This window comes from Scardinius erythrophthalmus (genome assembly GCF_964197995.2).
Source record: "Scardinius erythrophthalmus genome assembly, chromosome: 14".
In the NCBI taxonomy this organism is placed as follows: Eukaryota; Metazoa; Chordata; class Actinopteri; order Cypriniformes; family Leuciscidae; genus Scardinius; species Scardinius erythrophthalmus.
Genome location: NC_138234.1, coordinates 33,192,603 through 33,215,671, shown reverse-complemented (window position 1 = coordinate 33,215,671; position 23,069 = coordinate 33,192,603). Strand labels below are relative to the sequence as shown.

Here is a 23,069-nt window from a genome sequence, read left to right as displayed (position 1 = left end):
AGTTGCATGACTTTCCCTCGAAGCATTAGTCTGAAAGAAAGGTGGAGCTTTTTCCCCAATATTATTGGAAAGACATCGATCAGAAATACTAAATGTGTACTGAAATTAATGACAGGTGTGTGCAAGTGGATTTGCTCTGGAATTGATGAGAAAAACAAGACATTTACATTTTGAAATAATTTCTTCAAGAAGCAATATGACACTATAGTTTCAAATGCGTAGTCTAGTCAACATTTTAGACAATTATATCATCATAATACATCACTATCGTAACTCTACATTACTGTGTGGTGTCTGTCTAACTGTCTAACCTTAACCCTAACCCTAGCAGTAACCTGGGGAAACACAACTTCAACATGAGACTGGGTTTGAGTCTGATTGTTGAGGCCTATCAAAACGACTATTTGGTGCAATTCACATCTTCATTTGAATGAGCGGCAGGTAACGCATCGATTTGACCGACACAATCGTTCGCATGCCATGAATATGACTGAATTTTGACACAGAGAAAACGAAGGTATGGAAGCTTGTTTCCGCCCCAGAATAAAAACTATTAAAAACTTTTTTTCTTCAAGCAATTGTGAGATATCTCACAATTCTGACATTTTCTTGCATGTTGAAAAGTCAAATTCTGTGAAAAAGACTGACTTTATTTCTCAGAATTGTGAGTTTATATCACACAAATCGGAGAAAAAAGTTCGCAAAAAAAAAAAAAAAAAATCACAATTATCTTTTTTATTTTTTATTTAGTTTCCATAGAAAGCTGCTTTGTTTAAAATTCAATTATATTTAGCTTTTTGGGGTTTCAGGATTTTTTTTTTGACCAAGTATGTTATGAAAGATATAACGGAATGAATTGATACACCATTTTTCTTTATTTCCCGAATTCACAATTCTGACATTTTCTCACAATTCTAACTTTTTTCTCGCAATTGCGTGTTAAAAAGTCAAATTCTGTGAAAAAGACTTTATTTCTCAGAATTGTGAGTTTATATCACGCAATTCGGAGAAAAAAAAGTTAGCAAAACAAAAATCACAATTATCTTTTTTTATTCAGTGGCGGAAACAAGTTTCCATAGAAAGCTGCTTGGTTTGAATATTTATCTAATGTGAGCACACCTTATGTCTAGCACTTTTCACCAATCAATTTTTGGGTTTCAGGATTTTTTTTAACCAAAATTTGCATAAAGATGATTCTCAAGTGTGTTATGAAAGGTATAACAGAATGAATTGATACACCATTTTCCTTTATGCAATATGTGAGTAAAATGTATCTATACACTGTATCTAATTTGTATATTAATATGTTCTTGGGGCAACATGCAATGAAAGAAGTATAATAATGCGAGTAATAATTGGCAAAAATTGAATAATATCATCTAATATTTCATAGGAATATTGATGTATCATTTATTTCCCTATTCACTTGTTGTGTCTCCCAAAATGCCAGATAAACATGATTGTGTGTGACTGATATGGTGAAATCAATGCCCTTGTAACAGAAAGTCATATTTTGATTTGAAACCCCATAACGTTTTCCTTTAGATGTTGGTTTATGAAATACAATTTGAAAAGTAGTCCGATTTAAATTATAATTACAATACATTACAACTCGGGTTCGGACCAGGCAATCGAACCAAGTGTGAATTGTGAAAAGTCACACTTCTGGTCATGTGCCTGAAGGCGCTGTTTAAATACATTTTTTTACTCCCAAAACTTAGAATGGAAATATACAACATATTTGCAAACTTGGTTTCAAGTTTAATTAACGCTCTACATGTTAGAGATTGTCAGAAGAAACGAGGCTTTGCCTGAGGAACTAGTTCACCATGTGCATCTCGGCTCTGCACAAAGGGTTCGGGCTGAAAGCACAGCAGACACATACGGGTCAGGAGGATGAAGAATGATATGAATACCTTAAAAACATCTTTCTTCATTACCACTGCATTAATGACTGAGAGGGCAACGTGTTGGTGTTGTCTCGAGGTCGACGCATCGCCTTGGGTGAGGACCCGTGCTGCAGAAATGGTTGTGGAGATGTGAGAAGAAAAGAATAGTTCACACAAGGTTTGGCAACAAGGACAGTCAGACAAGAAATTTACAGAGAAAAAAAAACTGAAATGTCAGAGCAACAGCTCTCTAAATAGACTGAGAATGAGGTGAAGAGAGAGGATAATGACTGCTCTCTGTCTAGAGTTTCTTGTCATTTTGCTCCCAGCAAGAGTCTCTCTCTCTCTCATTTTCTCTCATCCACCAACAATCTACCATTTAGAGATGCATGACTTATACCAATGCTTTTTATCCTTTATATCTTTAAAAAAGACAGGTTTGCGCCTCATCAGACAATATAAACGCCGCTTGGTGGTGAAGAGCGCCCACTTGTGGTCGCACATGAAACTGAACCCTCTGGTTCACTATAATATTCAAAATACTGTTTCGTCTCACAAACATTGCATTTAAAAGTTTTGAAAGAATTGAAAATATTGTTTTAATTAAAAAACTATATACTAATATTGTCTCGTGATCCTACAGAGAATAGGTGGATGAATACAAATATTGCACTTTCAAAATATTTTTTACTTCAAAACAACATAATATTGTCCAGTCAAAATCATAAAAATGTATTTCCGTTTCTAAATCAAGAATGTAACAAATATTGAAAGTATTGTTTCCTCTCTTACTCAAATAAGGATTTCATACTGTATTTTAAGTGTCGTTTTGCTTTATTATAAGCTGTACATGCAGTTGCATGTTAAATTTTGAAGTCCATCCACCACATCTAGCAATGAAAGAGAAGTTCACTCTTCTTGAGAGTGAATGCAGTACGTAATATCACATCGGGAATGGCTTTTAAAGATGTGTTGCACCATGCATAGAGAAACAATACTGTGATGCAGGAAAATAATAATTAAAACACTGAAACTATGCAAAAACTGAATGAACAGTTTGGTTTATAATAAGCACGCAACATTAAACATCCAGAATGGAAGAGAAAAAACGTTTCTTGAAAGGGAAAATCTCATGAGAACATTAGTTTAAATTAATGCTATCACAAAAAGAATAATTAAACATTGGGTTTACTGTAACACTTTGATTCTGTTGCGCTCTCTACGTCTACAGCCATCCATTGGAGGAGAAGCTCAGCTGAAGCCGAGCTAAATCTGCCTTTGACAGCGGCTGTAAAGGGGACCGGCACGCGCCACCGTGATATCCAAACCACTCCATTGCTTGTTTCAAAGCTGGAACGCCATACTGTCGAGTTACCTATAAAAACCAGAGGGAGACATTGTGCTTTACTGAATACAGTTAAAGTCAATCATTGGTTTAAACAAGGTCAAAGACATCATTCAGAGTCTGTTCATTCTGATCAAACCCTATGGACCCAGCCAATTATGTTCGTTTTTAAAAAGCGCACTTGCACCGTAGTGCAAATCTTTCTCTTGGCCTTTGAAGCAAAGCTCAACAGCTCTTGGGGGAAGGGTTGCTTCCAGTGTTTATCGTGCCTATATGGCATGTGGTATAAATGCGCGACGTTGCCATGGCGATTTGATGCTCACTGCTGTGTTGGGTTCGATGAGGCGATACTGGAGCTCTCTGGCCTCGTCCCAGCGTCCTGAAACACACAGCTGTGCTAGATCACACACCTGTTGACCCAGGACATTCGCCAGGGCGCACACGCCTCCCACGGCCCCTGCAACAAACAGAGAGAAAGCGGCCTTTAAAGGAGACCTATTATACCTCTTTTTACAAGATCTAATATAAGTCTCAGGTAGACGTCTGTTAAGTTTCAGCTCAAAATACCAAACAGATAAGGGTGTCATTGTTACATATTTAAGTACTGAGTAATATTAAGCAACTATAGTGTTAGGGTTTGGTCGAGGGTTAGTTGCATGTAATTATGCATAATTTACTGTTATTACTATGGTAAGTACATGTAACATATGTAACAAGGACACTGTAAAATAAAGTGTTACCCATATCATTTATTATAACATGTTGCAAATGGCCATTTTTGAGTTAACCCTCTGGGGACCAGGCTGTTTTTGGGGTCCTTGAGATGTTCTGACATGCCTTGACATTTGTGCTTTTTTCAGTTATTTATTAAGACGTTAATGGCAAAGGTGTAAATTCACTCTATATAACACAAACAGGGCTACCATAATATGCGAGCAACGTGTATGTAGATGTTTGTATTTTTAAGAGAATAATGTTTATGCGTGGTTATTGGAAAAAATTAAAATGAAAGTTGCTGAATTAAGACCACAAAACACATATTAAATATGTGTCCACAAGACTTTTGACTAATGGATGTTGTCCCTTTGAGTTCTAGCTTCAAAATTATGTTAAAATAGTCTTGCTTTATCGTTCACAAAAAAAAAATACATTGATTTAAATGGTGTAAAACAGGTTTTGCTTGGAAAGCCAATATGCGAGGGGGAGGAGTAGTTTACACCTTAGATTACAATGTCCCACCCACTCTGCATAATGACTCTGCTTAATGAGCCATTCATTCAGGTGTGACACTGACTGAGCCACAATGCAAGGACAAAAGATGTATTTAGAAGAAGACTTATATTGACCATTTAAGATTTCGCTTACATCTCTCTTGTAAATATGTTTTGCTATTTTATTAAAAATGTTACAATTACAAGAATAATTACAATTTCAACAATATTTCAAGTGTACTCTTTCTTTGTAAAAAAGAAAAAAGATTATAGGCCTACATTTTATCATATGTATTCATTAGTTTGAATATAGACAATTGCTAAACAAAAGCTTATTTGATGTGGCAGTATATTCTACAGTAGCCTAAAAACTGTACCCAAATCTAGTCAACAAGTGACTGACTGTAACGTTGTTTTTATGAAATATTAGGGCATATACATGCTAATTTGCAGTTTAATACGTTGCTTATACAAATACATTTTATTTCATTTTATTTCAACATATTCCAGTCGATTTTTACTCATCTCAGTAGGCTATAGCAAAGCAGTTTATTCTTTCACACACAGACGCGCGATTTATATTTAGGCTAAACAGTCTTTACAAATATGTCCCCTTCATTCATCTCACAGAAAGGCGAGTCATATTATAGAAATGCGATTCATCTTTTTGCGGTTTACATAGGCCTACACTAACGTTATTCCATAACATTATTCCACACGTGAGAAAAGAAAACAGCCTAACTCTTTCCTCAGCGGAATCTGCTCCTCATATCAGGATATATTGCTCCTCATATCAGCAACATCTTTTCTCCATAAGGTAGGCTAAATTATGCCTAACTCGATCGCGACGCGCTTTGTTTACAGCTGATGTGGGCGTTTCACAGGTGTGAAATGGTTCTCAGAATTTGCGTTTGAATAGCACGCGCTCTCCGGGGAGTGGTCACATTACTGTGAATTAGCCGTGGGTCTGTTTGCCTGTTTGACTGAATTTTCGGAGTTATAGATAATTTTCGAACGCGTTTCAAATGGGAGTTTACTGACAGAGAGAAGGCAGAAATCGCATCATGTTAATTTTTCTTTATTTGTCAAAAAGCAAAACACTTTATTTTTATTGTGAGTATACAGAAAAAAAATAGAAACTGAACAGGATCGATTGATGTATTACACGAAAATGAAAGATCAAAATTAACAGAGCATTTAGTGTTTATTTTCATTGCAAAAAAAAAAAACGAGCAAAACGCGCGGGCGCGTTTCTGGTCCCCAGAGGGTTAAAGCAAAAAAATGTTGTTTTCGTGCATGTATCTTTAAATGCAAATGAGCTGCTGCTCCCCGCCCACTTTCCAGAAGAGGGCGGAGCCTTTACAGCTCGTGCCTCAGATGCTCTAACAACTAACTTGTTTTGATTATCATCTCTATCGAGGTCACTCTCACGTGACATTGCAGTTCTTCATCATCATGAAAGTTTAATATCTGTGTGTATTTTAAAGCCATATCAGTCTAAACTTCTGATGTATGGTTTTCTGAGCGCACAGAAAGCCGGATGTCAGACGTATTAAACTAAGTTCTCTTTCACGTCTTTTTGCGCTTAAATTGTCAAAAACACAGTCGGTTATGTCTGTGAACATAAACAGCAGGGAAAGAAATTGCATGTGTATATTAGATCTGTGTATTAAAGTGAAAGCAGCGTAATATACAGATTGTAATGCTATATATGCTGTTAATAAGAATCGAACAACAAAAGAAAAACTGAAAATCCCTCACTGCTCTTGACTGAATAACATTAGTAGCTTTAATAAGAATATATTTCTTGCTTGAATGCTGCTGTTAATGCTCTGGTGAGGAGATAAACATGGTGGACTGTGTTCAGATCACTGAGGGGAGGAGCTAAGCTAATAGGGCGGAGCCTGTCAGCAGTCATGGGCGGGGCCTGTGCAATGTGACATCGCTTAGAAACTGCAAACGGCTTATTCTGAGACACTGATTATGATTTAAGGGATTAAAAAAGAGGAGAGGGTGGATTTTTACCATTATAAGGTGATTGTGTACACACACTGCCGACTGAATTTTGCATAATTGGTCCCTTTTAACCACATTAGTAGCATGCATGCAACAAATACAGCCCGAAAATGTCCAAGTAAAATATTTCGCAACTCAATACCCCTACTTTCCCTCTACAATCTGACTGACACCGTATAACCCACTCCAACATAAACAACAGCTTGACTGACAGGCCGACACCACCCATGCACATTATAATAGCCCAGACCTCGCCAGGCTTTCTGACAGACATTAAAGCCACTTTGATTGTGTTGATTAATTGACAGACTCCAGACGCTCTCCCACAAGCTGACATGTGATTAACCATAGTTTAGTCTCCGTGGAAGTTATCAAACCTTGCCATTATGTGAAAAATGCAGTGGATATTGTATTATGACTGATATGTTTCTATTAAGGACCCTATTTGTACTGTTACTCCATTGTCATGTACATGAATCAATCGCCCTTCAAGGTGGATGGTGACCGAATTTGCATAATTCATTTTTTTATTACGGTAGCAAATTGTACGACATGTTCAACACGTACTACCAGTACATTATGATGAATTTTCACCGATTTGTGTAGACAAACAGTACATATTAATCAGTTGTACAATGTGCAATGTCAAAAACAGATCATAATTAACCTAAAATAATAATAATAAAAATAATTCCATTGTGACTAAACAGATCTACACGAAATTTCCCACCATTCTTAGTCGCCTTCTGTAAAGTGAAAAAATGTATTCATTTGTGAAGTACAACTGCAAGTTTATACAGCTGTAGTACGTTTTGCAATTAATTTCTGATTATCTATTTTTTTAAACCTACATACATATTTTATGACAGGGTGCATCCAAGTTTATTGTTTATAAGAGTATTAATACTTGGACTGTGTAAAGATGATAAGGAAGTCATTCTCACCTGCAGCGTACGCAGCCATGAGGAAACCCGCTGATCCTGCAAGCACCTGGAAAGCCTGAGATCTGGTCTTCTGCACGATCAGAGCTATTCTGGTGATCTATCAATTATCAGAGATGAATGTGTTTTAAGGTGATAGAAGACTGTAAAATAAGGGAGATCGTGAACAGAACTGCTACACAGTATTTAGAGTGGTTAGAGGCGAGGGCAATTAAGAATGGCACAAAACATTTAACTTTGAATACAGTGATTACTCTGTCAACTCAAGTCAAAAAACAACACTGGAGCATCTGTGGGAAATTAACACACTCCCAGTGACGAAGAGAGAGCGTCCAGTTTCTCTCCATGTAATTTTGTTTCCTGTCAGTTATGTCCGAGACAGTGCTGGGTCGATTACTTAGTCGTTTACTGATTCCAAATTACATTACACAAATTGTGGTGAGTAACATAATCCATCATATTAAACATTTAAGGTATTATAATCGGATTACTTTTGGATTACTTTTAGATTACTTTTTAACTGATTTGTTTATCACATTGATTTGATTATAAACTTGTACTTTATAAAATACAAAGAGAAAGAAAATATATTCCATTCTTTGTAGGGCTGTGAAAAGATTAATCGTGATTAATCGCATCCAAAATAAAAGTTTGTGTTTACATAATATATGTGCGTGTACTGTGTATAATTATTTTGTATATATAAATACACACACATGCATGTATATATTTAAGAAATATTTGCATACATATACTGTATATATTTATATATAATTTATATTATATATAATTTTTTTTATATATAAATATTTTTCTTAAATGTATACATGCATGTGTGTGTATTTATATATACAAAATTAATTATACACAGTACACACACATCAGGGTTACTATTATTATTACAGACTGGGGTTCGTGGTGAAACTGCAGAGCGTTTGTGAGTTTAATGAAAAGCTATTAAGTAATTAAATCATATTTTTTTTTAAATTTAAATGAATAATTTCAAAATAAAAACAAGCAAAATAAATTGTATTTGTTTACCTGCGTGTCATCTGTCCATTAACCGAAATTAGAGAACCGTGAACTTAATTTTATTTATTTATTATTATTGACTTAATTTTATTACTAGCCCAATTTATTCATTTAAAATCTATATAAGTAAATATATTAGGTCAAAGAGGTTCAGCTGACAAAAAAAGTTGGGGAATCCCTGTATTGCAGGTAAATATGAAATGAAGTGAATTTGAAGATTTTAATGTGTTTGAAAGACAAAATCCTTCCGAAGACATGTAATACATGGTTAAATCACTCACTGTGTGATAATTCAAATATTAATTAATGTGTTCGTCAGGAGCTGATTAGAGATGCACTGTTGCAATGTTGAGAAAACACTTGTTTTCTGTGATCAAATGCTGTGGGTCTCAGTTTTCAGTGATAGTCACATGACCAGTGTCTGTTGGTGTGTGTGTGTGTGTGTGTGTGCGTGTGTGTGATTCCACAAACCTGGAAAACCTTCTGAATGGATATAAGCAGTTGACGTTTTAGAAAGGAACATTTAAAAGATAAAAAGGAAGTAGTTGGAAGAATAAATGAATTATGAATAATTTACTGCCATTGTGAAAATAACATGTAATCAATAAAAAAATGAACTGTAGTCTGATTACTATGGTAGCTTGTTTCCGCCACTGAATAGTAAATAAATAATAATAATTGCGACTTTTTATCTCACAGTTCTGACTTTTTTTTTCTCACAATTGCGATATATCAAGTCAGAATTGTGACTTTTTTCTCAGAATTGCGACTCGAGATATGAAGTCAGAAATGCAAGTCGCAATTCTGAAAAATAAAGTCGCAATTCTGAGAAATAAAGTCGCAATTCTGAGAAATAAAGTCGCAATTCTGAGAAATAAAGTCACAATTCTGAGAAATAAAGTCGCAATTCTGAGAAATAAAGTTACAATTCTGAGAAATAAAGTCGCAATTCTGAGAAATAAAGTTACAATTCTGAGAAATAAAGTCGCAATTCTGAGAAATAAAGTCGCAATTCTGAGAAATAAAGTCACAATTCTGAGAAATAAAGTCGCAATTCTGAGAAATAAAGTCGCAATTCTGAGAAATAAAGTTACAATTCTGAGAAATAAAGTCGCTTTGGGAGATATAAAGTCAGAATTGGGAGATATAAACTATTCTGAGGTAAAAAAATAAAATAAAAAAAGTGTCTTTTTGGACTTTATATCTCACAGTTGTCAGTTTATATCTCACAATTCTGAGAAATAAAGTCGCAATTCTGAGAAATAAAGTCGCAATTCTGAGAAATAAAGTCACAATTCTGAGAAATAAAGTCGCAATTCTGAGAAATAAACTATTCTGAGGTAAAAAAAAAAAAAGTGTCTTTTTGGACTTTATATCTCAGTTGTCAGTTTATATCTCACAATTCTGAGAAATAAAGTCGCAATTCTGAGAAATAAAGTCGCAATTCTGAGAAATAAAGTCGCAATTCTGAGAAATAAAGTCACAATTCTGAGAAATAAAGTCGCAATTGGGAGATATAAAGTCAGAATTTTGAGATATAAACTATTCTGAGGTAAAAAAAAAAAGTGTCTTTTTGGATTTTATATCTCACAGTTGTCAGTTTATATCTCACAATTCTGAGAAAAGATCTCAGAATTGCGAGATATAAACTCGCAATTATGTGTATAAAGTCGCAATTGCGAGAAAAAAAGTCAGAATTCTGACTTTATAACACGCAATTCTGATTTTATATCTTGCAATTCTGACTTTATTTCACGCAATTCTGACTTAATATCTCACAATTCTGAGAAATAAAGTCAGAATTGCAAGATGTAAACTTGCAATTGTGAGATAAAAAGTCGCAATAATCTTTTAAAATGTTTTATTTTGTGGTGGAAACAAGCTTCTATAGATTACGAGTATTTTAAAATGTAATGCAATCTAATTAAAAGTACTTAATTTTTGGAATCTGATTATGTAATTCAGATTACATGTAATCAGTTACTACCCAGCATGTGTATGTGTATATATATATATATATATATATATATATATATATAGCTCTCAACTGAAATGTTATATACAGCTAATCATCTTAAATGTTAAAATGTTATTATGGAAAATATATATTACTATACTTAATCTGTCTAATGGTAGCTCTTACATCACCACCACTATCTTTGAGGCCGACAATGTTGGGGTGCTGTGAGAGTTGTATGATTGCGTCCACCGGCAGGTCCAGACCAGTGTTTGCGGGAACACTGTACAACACAACCGGCACTGAACTGGAATCTGCCACCTCGGGAAAGAGGGAAGCAACAATGCATTTTAATAAGACGGAGTGTGAAGCTCAGCCACAACTGAACTAAGTAAAATGCAAATGAGCGCAAAAAAGATATGCATAATGTCCACGGTTTCATTTGATCACGACGGAGAGAACAGTCCTTGATTAAATGGATCATTATTCATGAAAATATTCTCTCCAGTTTATACAGTCCATGTTATCAACTGAATGGAATGAAAATGAAAAACAATTGCTCAAGACTTACCTTGGTGTAGTGGTTTATAAGAGCTCGGCTGTCTATCTGACCTCGGTAAAAACACGGTGTTACCACTAACAAACAATCGGCCCCGGCCTCAGCCATTCTCTGGCTCATGAGGATTGTGCCTCGGGTGGCTACAACAACACACAAAGAAGGACAAAACTACTGGCATCTGGTGTGTAAATCTTATGTATTATATACAGAGCATGTGCCACAAAAACACTGGTCTGTGCGATGAATAATTTTACCACAGTAGCTCGCGTGCGATTCAGTTTTGCATGTGTGTGAGGCAGAGCCGTTTGTGTGAAGTGAGAGTTTGTTGACTGATTAAACTGAAATTGAGCCGAAATTGCAATTTGGCTTGATGCGATTATGAAACCGCAACATTTTAAAGTGCGAATCGATCGGTTCGCAGAAAATGCTCCATCTCTGAAAGCACTGCGAGTTTGAGTCACATGCGCCAAACACCTCTCTAAACTTGTGATGAGAAGCGTTCACTATCCTGTTGTGCAACAAAAGAGAACATTTAAACATTCCAGACTCACTTCATAACGTCAGTCGAGTGTTTGAAATAACTGTCTTTTGTGAGCGGATGCGGCTTCTTATCATAGATTAGATGTATATCTGTATAATATATGGATGTCTATGGAAGCTTGTTTCCGCCACAAAATAAAAAAAAATAAAAGATAATTGCGACTTTTTATCTCACAATTGCGAGTTTACATCTCGCAATTCTGACTTTATTTCTCAGAATTCTGAGATATAAAGTCAGAATTGCGAGATATAAAGTCAGAATTGCGTCTTATAAAGTCAGAATTCACTTTTTTTCTCGCAATTGCGACTTTATATCTCAGAATTCTGACTTTATTTCACGCAATTCTGACTTTATATCACCCAATTCTGACTTTATAACACATAATTGCGAGTTTATATCTCGCAATTCTGACATCTTTTCTCAGAATTGTGAGATATAAAGTCCAATTCTAAGGGGGAAAAAATATGGACTTTTTTTTTTTTTACCTTAAAATAGTTTATATCTCACAATTCTGACTTTATAACACGCAATTGCGACTTTATATCATGCAATTCTGACTTTATATCTCCCAATTGCGTGATATAAAGTCAGAATTCTGAGATATAAAGTCAGAATTGCGTGATATAAAGTCGCAATTGCGAGAAAAAAAGTCCGAATTCTGACTTTATAAGACGCAATTCTGACTTTATATCTCGCAATTCTGACTTTATAACACGCAATTCTGACTTTATATCTCAGAATTCTGACTTTATAACACGCAATTCTGACTTTAAAACACGCAATTGCGACTTTATTTCACGCAATTCTGACTTTATATCTCGCAATTCTGAGAAATAAAGTCAGAATTGCGAGATGTAAACTCGCAATTGTGAGATAAAAAGTCGCAATTATCTTTTTTTTTTTTTTTTGTGGCGGAAACAAGCTTCCATAGATGTCTTTATCCATATAAAAGACTTCCTGAACATCATAAGTTTTATGACTTCTATCGAGTCACTTGTGGACTTTCTGCACGAGGGCGCCCCCTGGCAAGGAGGATGAATGAAACAGACATTACATAACGCGTGACCACAATAATGCTCACAACACTCTATTTTGGGGAAAAACAGGGAATAGTGAACATGTAAATCCATACGTTTTTCTCCAGTGTAGAGAAGTGTACAGGTTTTTCTCCTCTCAGTGGATATATAAGATTTCCTTACAAAAATTACGAATGTGTCGTCACAGATTTTTATCATAACAATTCAATATTTTATAGTAAAATTGTTCGCCTTTCTTATGATAGGTAGGAAAACGAAGTGGTATTTTCAAGCGCTCAACCAAAACGGAGGGATGTTGTTGGATCGTGATTGGTGATGTTGGCCTATGTAAACAGAATTGACTTAAAAGGATAGTTCACCCAAAAATGAAAATTCTGTCATCAATTACTCACCCTCAAGTTGTTCCAAACCTGTATGATTTCCTTTCTTCTGCTGAACACAAAAGAAGATATTTTAAAGAAAGTCGGTAACCAAACGACTGATGGACCCCATTGACTTCCATAGTAGGAAAAAAAAAATACTATGGATGTCAATGGGGACCAGCAACTGTTTAATTACCAACCTTCTTTAAAATATCTTCTTTTGTGTTTAGCAGAAGAAAGGAAATCATACAGGTTTGGAACAACTTGTGGGAGAGTAAATGATGACAGAATTTTCATTTTTGGGTGAACTATCCCTTTAATGTTAAGCAAGAGCTGTTGCCATCCTGCAGTCTGCCATTAAGGGCAAAAAAAAGCAAAAGTTTGTCTGAAAAAAAGTTAATGTTTGTATTTTGTGTGCCTTGTAAGGAACATTAATGTCTGTTTTATCTTTGTGCTACAATTGCGTGACCCGTACTTTCAACCTCTGTAGCACCAATACTATGTGCAAAAAAGTGAACATACAGCCCTGATTTATATATATATATATATATATATATATATATAAATACAGGCAGAAGAGACTTACATTCACAGCCAGATCCAGCCATGACCAGCTTGTGTCCTGGCAGGGCCTGTTTGACCCTCTTCACCACCTCCACCCTCTCCTCCGCGGTCAGGTATGGATATTCCCCATTAGAGCCCTGCACTACAAGACCTGCCGGTGCAAGAGTTGTCAAATAACACATTTCAACTGACTTTTAGGATGAGGAAAAACATTAACATGTGAAGTCCACTAGGTCGAGCACTGTAAAAGGTTTGAAGGTGGACTTTAACCTGCAACGGTTCACTAACATCTGTTTACTAACATCTACATTATTACTGTATATGCCACATATTCGGTGTTGTAGGTTTCATATTCATATAACACTTCATTACATGATATGCTGTATTGAAGTTTTGCACGTGTCAAACAATGACTGCAAACCTCTTTAACTCGCCTCTGAAAGGTAAGTTGCTGTACTTCTTGAGATTGTCTTCAAGTCTCTGATAGTCCACATCTTCACTCTGGGTAAACGGAGTGGCGATGGGAGGATAAATCCCACTTATATCCAGCCTTTTCCCAGCACTCTGACTTGTATTTCTCCATGTTGACACTGTTGATCTTCTGCACAGAAGACTGAAACTGCGAATTGCAAACATGCCTCTGGTTGGGATCCGACTGTAGAAAAAGGGGGAAAAATAGATGGTTAAAGGAAAAGGTGAACTGTATACCAAGCAGTTAATAATCAACACACTTATCAACTCAACATGCTGACAATGTAGGAACACATATTTAGGAGAACTAAAGTCACTAGCAAACACTTAATGTTTTGTTTAAACCTCGCTAGTAGTAGCCTATGCATTCGTGAAGCATGGACAGTCTTAAAATATAGGCAACTATTGCATAAATAAATCAATATAGCTAAAGCATTTAAAATGCTGCTGAGTTTTGCATACCTGGTTGCTGCAGATGTCCAGACAAACTTTGTCAAACAGTGTCACAATGTGTCTCGTTATTATTAATGTGTATTATTGTGTATCTGAAGGAGAGAAACAGTGATTAGCTCTGTTCACTTTCTCCTGCATAAGCAGAAATGGGTCTTCACGTGACGGCATTGAATGAAAAAGGTCCGTATGCAAAGTAGCGCAGGTTTAGCTTTTGAATATAAATGAGGAGGTTGTCCTGGAGTTGCCTGGAAACCTCCTTAAAACGTTCTGTCGCTTATTGTAAATAATAATAAGTTGGTAGTTTCACCACAGCGTTTGCCTTTCAGCGCAGTCAGGCTCCGGAAGTATAAATCCCTCTCATTTTCTCCACAGGGGACTTAACTTTGAACGACAACTTATAAAGTCAGATGTACCATGAGCTCCGAGCTTGTTTATTAATTATATGTGTAGGCCTACTTCAGTTTAAGCGGTCAGTTCGCGTTATTTAATTTTTTAAAACCATGTTTACCATTAGTTAAAAACTACACTACCCATGAGCCTGCAGAGAAATATAGACCAATCACAGAATCGGAGCTCTGCGGTGACCACGCCCACTCTCTGAAAGCGCTCCGAATGTCGCTAATGTCATAAACGAGTTACAAATAAACTCTACACGTATAAACTACTTTTATATATATATATATATGAATCTGGTTATTTTGCTAAATAAATAAACAAATCATATTATAAAAAAACTAAAATATTTATATTATAAACAACTAAAATAGTTTCATGTTTTTCTGCCGGTTAAAAAAATTGTATTACGTTGTTCACAATGCTTAATGGGATTGCAGTTAATTTCTTAATTAAACATTTTAAGCACATAGTCTAAGTTGGATTTTCAGATACTTTTTTTTTGCTTCATATGAAAGTTTGTGATATTCTTATTTACCTCAGAGGTTGGTCAACTCTTTAATGAACACTTAAAATTAATAAATAAATAAATAAATAAATGGCAAAACATATTTAACGAAAGGCTGAAAAACTGTTCTTAAGCATTAATAATCAATCATGCATCAGGATTTTGGCATTTAGATGTAGATCAACATAAACATTTTTATTTATTTTTTCCTTTATGAAAGCCATAAGTCATGGATATGATCAAGACTGTAGCCTAATACATTTGTAGAGTTAAAAAAATAAAATAAGGGAAAATATATATAAAAAATAAATTCTGGCTCAAAATAAAAATAATAAAAAAAAAGAACAGATGAACTTTCTGATTCATTCTGTTATCAAACATATAAATATTAATTTACGGTCAAAGTTTGTAGTTATTATTATGGTATGAATACACAGAATAAATATAAAACGCTTTTCAATTCTTCCAAACATGTTACAATTAATCAACCTTAGACAAAAAAACCCCAGATGAATCGCATGCTATCAAGGTTGTTTTGCTTGTTTTCTTGCTTGTCTAAGTATTAACATCAAATCCTTTCAAAACGAGTCATAATAGTTTTTAATCAATTCTTATTGTTGTAAACTGTCCTTGAATTGCAAAAAAATCTGTACGCTTCTTCTGCCCTACCCATGCAAACACAACTGATATAAACCTGTGGCCCGACACGCATTCATAAATCAAACATTCTCCAGTCCTGCATACTTCATATACAGCAGGTCACGCCATCATAACAACATCACAGACCTTCAGTCGCTTCAATACTCCGCTTTATTTTCTGAAGAGTTTCCTGGTTTTTCATTAACACGTTTGACACAGCTTCAAAATCTACATCCGACGACAGAAAACATCAATAGGACGCCATTCACGTACAAATAAAAAAATAAAACCGATAAATGAAAATCATTTTAACAAGCAAGTAAAAGTGGATACAGTGTCACATGGAAGTGAGGACAACAGAATAAAAATAAGTTAAAGTCACACATTCCATTTACTCTTACAGTATAGTCATATTACTCTCAGACAAATCTGCAGAATTCTTCACATATCACAATAATATCATTATCATTTTGTACATAGAATGCTTTCAGTAGTATTTTCCACATATTTGATTCATTACGTTGCATTATGTTAAGTAACACATTGTAACTGTTGTTTAATGTTTTCCCTTCACTGTTCCTTCGCTGTTTTGTGGGTTTATTGATTGTAATAGTAAAGCCAGTTGAGATAAATACTCTGAATCTTCCACACGACACCTGCAAGACATGAGAATACGAATGAATCAAGTCTCAATCATTATGGTATCCTCGTGAATCCAACATTGACTCTGACATGAGTGCAGGTTTACCTCCATCTACTCCCAGAAGTACCGCAGATACCATATGGTCTCATTTTTAAGCTGAGGTCCGAATAGAGGATTTGTTTGGGCCAGTATTGCGATTAACCAGCTGAAATGGGTGCATACGATAGCAAACATTCAGAATAATCTGTATATTATTTCACACATTTTAGTTACAATATCAGCAACAAATGCACTGCAAACTGTGAATTTGTAACGCTGATATCCTACATTATCATGCATGCATGCATAGAGGGTTAATATTTTAATCCAATTAGCCTACCAAATATGAATAAACGTCTATTTTACCATGTAAGGATATATTTGACAGTACTTTCAATTTTATTTTACATTATACTCACAATAGATAGCAGCAAACGGCGGTCAGCACCAAACTGGTTATGATGACACTGCAAATATAAAACACACTCAATGTAATAATGCAATAAGGAATAGCACTGCAATAATATTTAACTGAAGCGAGTGGATGCGTGTAAAGATGGATGGATGAATCTCTGTTCGGCCTGTTCCAGCATCATTCCTCACCCTCGGTTCGGTCCTTTCGGGACAAAAAACGGGGCGACAATCCCGACCAGACCCCACAACGTGGTGAAGCAGATCACGGGTAAAGCCAGCGAGTGCGAAACCATTGCGACACTATTGCGTTATTGTGGAGATATTATATAAATATAACAGTAACCAGTTCAACAACAACACAGCTTGATTCCGCACTAATCCTCTGGTCACGCCCACCTGCTCCTGATTGGGCCGAGGGTATTCTGAGTCTGTACGCTATTGGTAGAAAGCAGTTGTCACTCAAACCGAATCCTTGCTCACTACCACTACACTGACGTCATTTAAAATGCTATATATATATATATATATATATATATATATATATATATATATATATATATATATATATATATATATATTTTTTTTTTTTATTGAACAACATCAGTATACTAAATAGGGGACAATAATATGCATATGAAAATATACACACATATCTCCAGTCGTAGCTTATATAGCCTATATATCATTTTGTGTGTATAGGCCTGGTTTTCCGGAAAATTTCAGCAGCAGGATAAACATTTTTAATGACTTTAAACTGAATTTTCCTCATTTTAGGATACATTTTCCCATTTAATATAATTACAATATTTGTTTCTAAATGTTTCATTATCAAAAGATTCGTCATTATCGTAAAATAATTTACCTTTTTGTCCCCAATGTATTTTTTGCCAAACTTCAACTCAGGCAACTTAACAAATACATTTCAATATGTTAAGAGTGTTTTGTATTAGTTGTTCTAATGAAAGAGGGATTTCTCTACAATTCTCTCAAGGAACATTTTATCACAACTTCTCCATGAATGAATTATATTGAATAAATCGGCCCGCTTCATTTATAAAATTAACAACATATACAACTTTTTTCTCATTCCACTCTTGTTTGAATAATATCTTCCTATTTATTGTATTGGGTCTATTATTCCACAAGGTGGCGCCATGCGGTGTGAAGTTAATAGGTATTAGGTGAATATAATTTTCCAGTATATCGAAATATCTGCTTGTGGAAAAACGTAAACTTAATAGGCTATTTAGAAATGTCAAAATCACATTTCAGCAAAAAATTCTAATCCGAAGACTAACACACTTTGGTATATGAAAACATATTGAATTATGCTATTTAATCCAATTCAGTTTGAGTACTGTGGCTTTCAGACCTCCATTTTTATAATTTATATAATTTTATAATAATTAAAGATCTGCGATTTTTTAATATTATGAGTTTTATTCAATGTTTTGTTTTGTCTCCTCAATGAGAGTCATTACAAGTCATAATTGAACTTCCAGATATTAAGAGAGATCAGAGGCCTGTTGCATGAAGCTAGTTGAACAAACTCTGAGTTTCAGGCTAGGTTTTGAGTTGACAAATTCATATAAATCCAATCTGGTTTAGCAGTGTCAGCGGTCTCACAGCGCTACAAAGTTCTCGCCGAGAGAGCCGGTACAATTCATTTCTCTTTTGAAGATTATGAAAAAAAATCATAAAATTAAACGCATTTACAAGGCAGGAGTAAACACTGCATTTGAGAAGGCAGCTGCAATAAAATATCTGACTATTAATGCAAGTAAATCAAACAAATAAGCCTTATAATCTAGTTTCACAAAGAGATAAATGTTATTCCTGCAAGGAAATTAAATGTTAGTTATTAGAATTATTATTAGTTTAAATATAGTTTACAATTAAAAATCCATCACAAAACTATGGAAGCTTGTTTCCGCCACAGAATAAAAAATAAAAAAGGTAATTGCGACTTTTTATCTCACAATTCTGACTTTTTTTCTCACAATTGCGAGATTACAAAATCAGAGTTTACGAGTTATAAAGTCAGAATTGTGAGATAGCCTATAAACTTTTCTAACAATAAAATGCTCCTTACAACTGGACTTTATCTCTCACAATTCTGAGAAAAGATTTCAGAACTGCGAGATATAAACTCGGATTTGCGAGTTATAAAGTCAGAATTGCGAGAAATAAACTTTCACTTTTAAGAAAAAAAGTCAGAATTGCGTTTATTTTAACCTAGGGTCTGTAAATCTGTGCTCTAGAAGGCCGCTCAAAGGCTTGGAACCAAGGCTTGGTCTCTGACATTATTTGCTTCAACTTGTGAAGGCATCCGATAGAGAGGACTTCAGATAGTGGCAGTAATCTCTCTCAGACCAGATCATAGAGGCGGACACCCTGGAGAGTAGAACTCAGCATAGCGCCTTCTAACCCATGCAAACAAGGGGAGTTACTCTACTGGATCCTGGATCTACACAGTGCTTCAAGGCCATGTGGAGGCTGGGCTCTCTAAAGGGACCCTAATAAGCGGAAAGCCTCCAGCTCTATGGCTGATCTAATAGGGAGGCCTTGTGAGAGTGCATTGACCTTCCGAACAGACTTACGGAGTTCAAGGAACACGCCGACTTTTTGGGACTTTAGCTTATTCACCGTATCCCCCAGAGTTAGATAAGTCCATACATACCCTTCTCATCTCCATACGTGCCGTAACTCTGTCTGACGCACCCACCGCTAGCCTAGCTTAGCACAAAGACTGGAGGTAAATGGCTCCAGCTAGCATACTGCTCCCAATAAGTGACAAAATAACGCCAACATTTTCCCTATTTTACATGTTGTGATTTGTATAGTCACAGCGTGTACAAATAACAAGGTCACATGAGACACAGCCATCTTCTCACCATGTAATATGCAAAATGGCAATGCATTTCTGTATTTCAATTTTAATTTACCCATACATTTGTGCAACGTTTGGTGCAAAATGAAAATTCAATTATAAAATTTACATTTGCCATTTCATACTAGTTTTAATATGTACACTTAATACATAATTTAACGCTTTATAAGTTGCAAAATTAAAATGTATTACAGAAATTATTAGATATGTTTAACATGTTCAAGCAAAAACTGTGGCAAAATTGTAATTTAAATGTTTTGTTTTTTTATTGCATTTACACTCACATTTAAGACACTTGCGATTGCATTTCCATTAAGTGTCCCGCAATGAATGTAGCGAAATTCAATATGCAATTTGAAAATGCATTCTGAGCCGATCACGTGCCGGTCCCGCCCTGTCAATCACTGCGTGAAGTTGGCCCCGCCCCCAACCCAATGCAAAACGTCGGCAAAATAGTCCACATTCACCCAAAATAGACTCATATGTTTGTTCTAATTTTTCGCTGATAAACGTTTGCTGCTTCGGTTTCTTAAATATATATATAAAAAATAGGTAGCCTACTATAGTACCAAATAATATTTATTAGTCATTCTGAGGTCACTCAGCCCCCTACCTGCTCCACATTCACCCAAAATAGTCTCGTTTGTTTGTGCTAGTTAAAGTTTCATGTGCTGCTTCGTTGTTTAAAATATTAGACACTGTATTACAGACGATGACGTCAACAGCCCTCGACCTTCTCCACATTCACCCAAAAAAGGCTAGGTCGATGAATTTGACCGGTCAGATTCCGTGACCATGTACATATGTATTAATACCTTATCAATATTATAAAATGGCAAGGGACTCGTATGCCTGCCTCATATTTTATGATTATACAGCTGAATAAACAGAGATGGTCACACATCACATTCGTCACTTTATTGAACATTACAGTCAGTTATAAATAAATAAAGAGCGGTCACATTTTTCGGTAGCTATTAATGCCGAATACGAATGGAGCTTTGTCATATTATGTGATCTCAGAGTGATAGGCCTATGCATTTGTAAGGAAAAATTATAGGATCTCCAACAATATTGGGTATTGATAGTAGGCTAATATGAATAAAGATAAGCATGTATCATACAATTATAATATTTTTATACAAAACGAAACCATCAACACAGTCCAGCATCAGACAACAGCAGTGCAGCAGAATTTTGACATGGGTGTCGACGACGCTTGATAAGGCAGAACATTCTCCCAGACCCAGACGGTCCAACATCGTACTGGTTCTTACACCTGCAGGCACGTAATAATCTTCGGAAACACTACCATTTCTCTGTTCACGCTCCACTTCATCTGCCAGTGAATTTAACGCTCGTGTCAGCTCTGCCGCCGCCGTGTTTCCTTCCAACACCATAGACAGTATACGCACCAATAGCACCATAGCGTATGTTTACCTTTTGCTGCGCCCCGCCTTCACGCAGTGATTGACAGGGCGGGGCGGGCACGTGATCGGCTCAGAATGCATTTTAAAACTTGCATATTGAATTTCGCTACATTCATTGCGGGACACTTAATGGAAATGCAATCGCAAGTGTCTTAAATGTGAGTGTAAATGCAATTAAGAAAAAAATACATTTAAATTACAATTTTGCCACAGTTTTTGCTTGAACATGTTAAACATATCTAATCATTTCTGTAATATATTTTAATTTTGCAACTTATAAAGCGTTAAAATTAGTATTCAATTTACATATTAAAACTAGCATGAAATGGCAAATGTAAATTAAATTGAATTTTCATTTTCATTTTGCACCAAACGTTGCACAAATGTATGGGTAAATTAAAATTGAAATACAGAAATGCATTGCCATTTTACATATTGCATTGTAATTTTGCATATTACATTTCAAATTGAATATTGCTACCCATAAGCTTCCATAAAGCACTGCTACTAGATTTGCTAAATAAAAGTTGGCGTTATTTTGTCATCAGCCTGGGCAGTGCTTCGGCTCTAAGGGAGCATACTCAACCATCCCAAGTGGGAGGGAGTAACTTATCTATCTCTACGTGAGCCTTGGTGGTGAAGGGTGATAACATACGAGCTTATGGGTAGCAAAGTACTCTAAATAATAACCCTAACAAGGGGAGTACTATCAGCATTACCCTGAGCAATGTATCAGGGTTGAGGCCTATAATCTTGCAATTTTTACAAGACAGGTATATATATTCCCTACTAAACCCAAAGGAATGGAGGCCTCAGTAAGAGGCCAACGGCATTCGACCTAATGACTTGAATTCCTTTTCTTCAAGGGGCTTAAAGAAAAAAGCTGGGTATTCTAGCTCCTATTCTCAGCTCTAAAGGGCGGAGGCCTGATCTTACTTTCTAGAGAGAAAGGCCTGACAATGCCCATGAGATGTCTGCATTGGAGGCTTTTTGAAGATAGCCTGCTACCTATGCTGCTATCTACCCTGTTACACCACTAGCATTTTTACACCTAATGCAAAAGACGGGCCATGGCTAGACGACTCTTGTAGTAAGAGGAGGCCAGTACTAGGAAAAACTAGATTTACAGGAATAAAATCTCCTGATGGGCTCTAGATCATGCCCGTTTTACATTTTTGTCAAAGACTATCAAAACAGATGGAGTAGATCCAACCTCCCCAAAGCTTCACAGTCGTTTTCTCTTCATGGGTTACGCTTCATTTCATTTGGAAACATTAAGCAGTTTTGATTTACAAGCTGTTTAATGTTTGATGATCACGTTATTTTACATTTGAGTGAGCAATCTTCTATCACTTGTTTCAGCCTCTTCTCATGTGTTTTGATCTGGAGATTCTGTACTAGAAGATGTGTCATAGCGCCCCCTACCGTATAACAGTGAAAACATGGATAGCTGGAAAATTCAGTCAATGGTGGGGAAAAGTAGCCTAGAAATCTAGACGCACCCTAGCGGCAGCAAAATGTATTTTGCAGCCAGGGTAGTCTAGCAACTCTCCATTGACTTTCAAGCTGCAAAAACCTAAATTGGGTCAGGCCAATGACGTCGCGTATAGAGTAGGCGGGGCGGGCTTAACATAATGGCGACAGAGTTGCGACGGTTACCTGCCACTTGATGACAAAGAATGGCGGCTGCTGCTGGCGAACATCTTTCGAATCGGCTTTGTCCGCGACTCTGGAG

At 35.8% G+C, this 23,069-nt stretch overlaps 2 protein-coding genes across 4 annotated transcripts; both read right to left on the bottom strand.

Moving 5' to 3' along the window:
- Positions 1 to 1,743: 1,743 nt before the first annotated feature.
- hoga1 (4-hydroxy-2-oxoglutarate aldolase 1) lies at positions 1,744 to 14,906 on the bottom strand. Of its 3 annotated transcripts, XR_014031428.1 has the most exons (11): positions 14,686 to 14,837; positions 14,388 to 14,470; positions 13,889 to 14,109; positions 13,477 to 13,605; positions 10,963 to 11,090; positions 10,578 to 10,712; positions 7,406 to 7,502; positions 3,558 to 3,691; positions 3,082 to 3,264; positions 1,941 to 2,017; positions 1,744 to 1,862 (listed from the first exon to the last, which is right to left on the bottom strand). XR_014031428.1 is itself a non-coding variant. In XM_081383635.1 (9 exons), the coding sequence occupies exons 3-9, from the start codon at positions 14,088 to 14,090 to the stop codon at positions 3,115 to 3,117; spliced, it is 975 nt and encodes a 324-aa protein (XP_081239761.1). In that variant the 5' UTR covers positions 14,091 to 14,109; positions 14,388 to 14,470; positions 14,686 to 14,748; the 3' UTR covers positions 2,468 to 3,114. The 3 variants fall into 3 exon arrangements, 1 of the variants encoding a protein (XP_081239761.1); XR_014031427.1 differs by having other exon boundaries at positions 14,388 to 14,906; XM_081383635.1 differs by lacking the exons at positions 1,744 to 1,862; positions 1,941 to 2,017 and having other exon boundaries at positions 2,468 to 3,264; positions 14,686 to 14,748.
- A 1,384-nt stretch (positions 14,907 to 16,290) lies between these two features.
- On the bottom strand, positions 16,291 to 17,418 carry atpv0e2 (ATPase H+ transporting V0 subunit e2). Its single transcript, XM_081384304.1, has 4 exons — positions 17,204 to 17,418; positions 17,020 to 17,067; positions 16,667 to 16,766; positions 16,291 to 16,574 (listed from the first exon to the last, which is right to left on the bottom strand). Exons 1-3 carry the CDS (start codon positions 17,305 to 17,307, stop codon positions 16,673 to 16,675), a joined length of 246 nt encoding a protein of 81 aa, XP_081240430.1. The 5' UTR covers positions 17,308 to 17,418; the 3' UTR covers positions 16,291 to 16,574; positions 16,667 to 16,672.
- Between the last annotated feature and the right edge of the window lie 5,651 nt (positions 17,419 to 23,069).